This window comes from Penaeus monodon, chromosome 25 (genome assembly GCF_015228065.2).
Source record: "Penaeus monodon isolate SGIC_2016 chromosome 25, NSTDA_Pmon_1, whole genome shotgun sequence".
NCBI lineage: Eukaryota > Metazoa > Arthropoda > Malacostraca > Decapoda > Penaeidae > Penaeus > Penaeus monodon.
Window position 1 is genome coordinate 10,232,567 of NC_051410.1, and position 2,444 is coordinate 10,235,010.

The following is a 2,444-nucleotide window of genomic DNA, read 5'->3' on the forward strand; positions in this document are numbered from 1 at the left end:
TTACTACTGTAATACACAAGGTGCGAGAAACATCACACATTTACTTCAAATTTCATTGCAGTTTAATAGAAAATAGGATTATCACATGGAACTGTCCATGGAAATATAAATGCTCAAGGAATGATACTGGCATGCTATATATATATGACTTCATAAGAAGCTTAAATGTCAATGACAGTGTTGTACGATGCAAAGACCTAATTGTGTGCGAATTTGTAACTGCAATTTCCCTTCCGATTAAACTGATGCTTGAAACTCGAATTCGTTGACAATGATTGACTGATCTCCGAGCATCGTGTAACTCCTGCTTCCTTTAGTCCTCAGCAATGGACTGACCACGGCGCAGCTGAGAAAATTCCTCGACTTCGATATCAGCAGACTGAGTCTTGCGCAGTGGTGCCTTGACAGAGGCAGGATCGGGGTGCACCAGCTTGAAAGGAAGGTCGGCAGTCAGGTCGCCGGCAATGGCGCCGCAGTTGAGCTTCACGCGGATAGAGTAGGACACGATGATGCCCAAGGCATCGTTGACGTTCTTACCTTCTGCCACCAAGGTAGAGGATGCCAGGTTGGCGTCCTGATCCTTGACTTGGCCGTCGAGGGCGATGCCGAAACGTCGCTTGTTGACGGAGGCAACAGGGTTGAGGGAGAAGGTCTTGGTGAGGTTGCATCCTGGGGTGATGGGACATCCTTCGCGAGACTCGAGTGAAGCCACAACTCGGCTGAAGTGAGTGTTGGTCATGGTGACCTCCACGTGCTGCACAACCTCAGCCTTGATGTTCTTCACGGTCTTCTTGGACACATTGTTGATGGAAAGCTGTGCCTCGATGGGCTGTCCATGGAAGTAGACGTCGCGAGGCAAAGTGACCTCAAGGTTGAGCCTTCCTGGAGAAAGAGTGAAGCCCTTGCTGACCAGGGTCTGGGGCTGACGGTTGCTGGAGCCAGGACAGGCGTACTGGACCTTTCGGACAGCAAAGCCGACGGAGTTCCGCTTGTGAGGACGTTCCTCCTTGCGGTCAGCAACGTACAGCTTGAGATCGTAAATCACACCAAGAGGCTGAGTCTGTTTCAAAGAAATACGAGACATGGTAATCATTTAATTGCAATCATTATTTTCTTCTGTAAAAATCATTGAAGCGAATAATGAGATCGTCTTTTGAAAGGTTTGATAGGATTAAAAATAGATCTTTGACAAACAAGTAAAAATGGATAAATATACGTACAGAACACTCACTCCCACCGTCGAGAGAGACGGAACAAGGGGCGTTCTCCGGAAGATTCACGGTGATGGGGTAGGCGTTGGCACCCAGCTTCTTGATGAGTCGTTCCTGCACGTCGGTCATCTGGACGTCTCCAGCATGAGAAGCGACCTCGATGTTGACCAGCTCGAGCTCCTTGCTGAAGTGAAGTCCCATGATTTCATCCTCCTCGCGGCCGTAGCGGTAAGTGACCGCCACGCGCGCGAACACTTTCCTTCCACGCAGGTAGTCATGGTCCACGATCACCACACCGTCCACGGGAGAGGTGTGGCTCACGTGGTCCACGAAGTCCCGCCGACTTAGATACGCGGTGACCTTACCTGGAGGGAGGAAATACGATCATTGTTTCATTGTCATAAAATAAATATTTACGAAGATGCGTCATTACACACATATACTTTAATACATGAGTGGTATTTATATTACCATTAGGTGAAGTCTTTTTGAAGACCTTAACAGCGTTAACCATTAAAGTGGTTTTTGGTAGACTCGGAGGAGTGTGTGAAGTCCCGAAGATTGTCGGAGGGAAGCTGATGCCGAGCAGCGTTGGAGGCCGGTTCTTATACTGCCATGCTGGCGTAATGAGATTAGTAGTAGTGAGACGCTTCCTGGGACTTGAGTGATTTTTTTCTTTGTTTTTTTGTCTTGGTATTTTCTGAAATGAATACTTCGTTACTGAGTATGCAACCTGAATCACAGAATTTACATTGATAGTAAATGTAGACATTTAGATATCCGACATATTGGCGCATTATAGCTCGGTTAACAGAACATAATGGAGAACTGAAAATTCTTTTTAGTAATAGGTACCTATTGCCAAAATAGGTAGGGTCAACTTCTTGGATTACTATGGGACAGAAATCTAGTATTTCATTATTATAAACTTTTAATAATAAGCATAAGTTCGCCACACAAAATCGGCGAATTGACAAGACTTTAAGGACGAAGTTTGCAGCAAATATTTACTGAAAGTTAACATGAACTACTTTACAGCCAGTCGTTGCCAATAGAGATGGTCACTGATATTGAGTGACATAGAAAGCCGGTTTTCTGCTTTGATTATGTATGTTATAACTACAGCTTTTTAAAGAGATTTAAACCAGTCAGAGGAAAAGTAAAAGTAAAATTTATGAAGACATTAGGCAAATGTTTTGTTCCATGTATTTCGTACATTAACCACTTAAAAAG

The 2,444-nt window shown here is 44.8% G+C and overlaps 1 protein-coding gene across 1 annotated transcript; it reads right to left on the bottom strand.

Annotated features, from left to right (window-relative positions):
- Window positions 1–39: 39 nt before the first annotated feature.
- LOC119589532 (arrestin homolog) lies at window positions 40–1,803 on the bottom strand. Its single transcript, XM_037938132.1, has 3 exons — window positions 1,683–1,803; window positions 1,221–1,576; window positions 40–1,060 (listed from the first exon to the last, which is right to left on the bottom strand). The coding sequence occupies exons 1-3, from the start codon at window positions 1,723–1,725 to the stop codon at window positions 314–316; spliced, it is 1,146 nt and encodes a 381-aa protein (XP_037794060.1). The 5' UTR covers window positions 1,726–1,803; the 3' UTR covers window positions 40–313.
- Window positions 1,804–2,444: the final 641 nt, after the last annotated feature.

Bases quoted from the DNA above. Each gene is read 5' to 3' on its own strand.
- LOC119589532 (XM_037938132.1), bottom strand. From the start codon at position 1,725: ATGGTTAACGCTGTTAAGGTCTTCAAAAAGACTTCACCTAATG. The intron at 1,577-1,682 runs GTAATATAAATA...TCCTCCCTCCAG, and splicing joins CAAAAAGACTTCACCTAATG to GTAAGGTCACCGCGTATCTA. The intron at 1,061-1,220 runs GTACGTATATTT...TCTTTGAAACAG, and splicing joins ACGGTGGGAGTGAGTGTTCT to ACTCAGCCTCTTGGTGTGAT.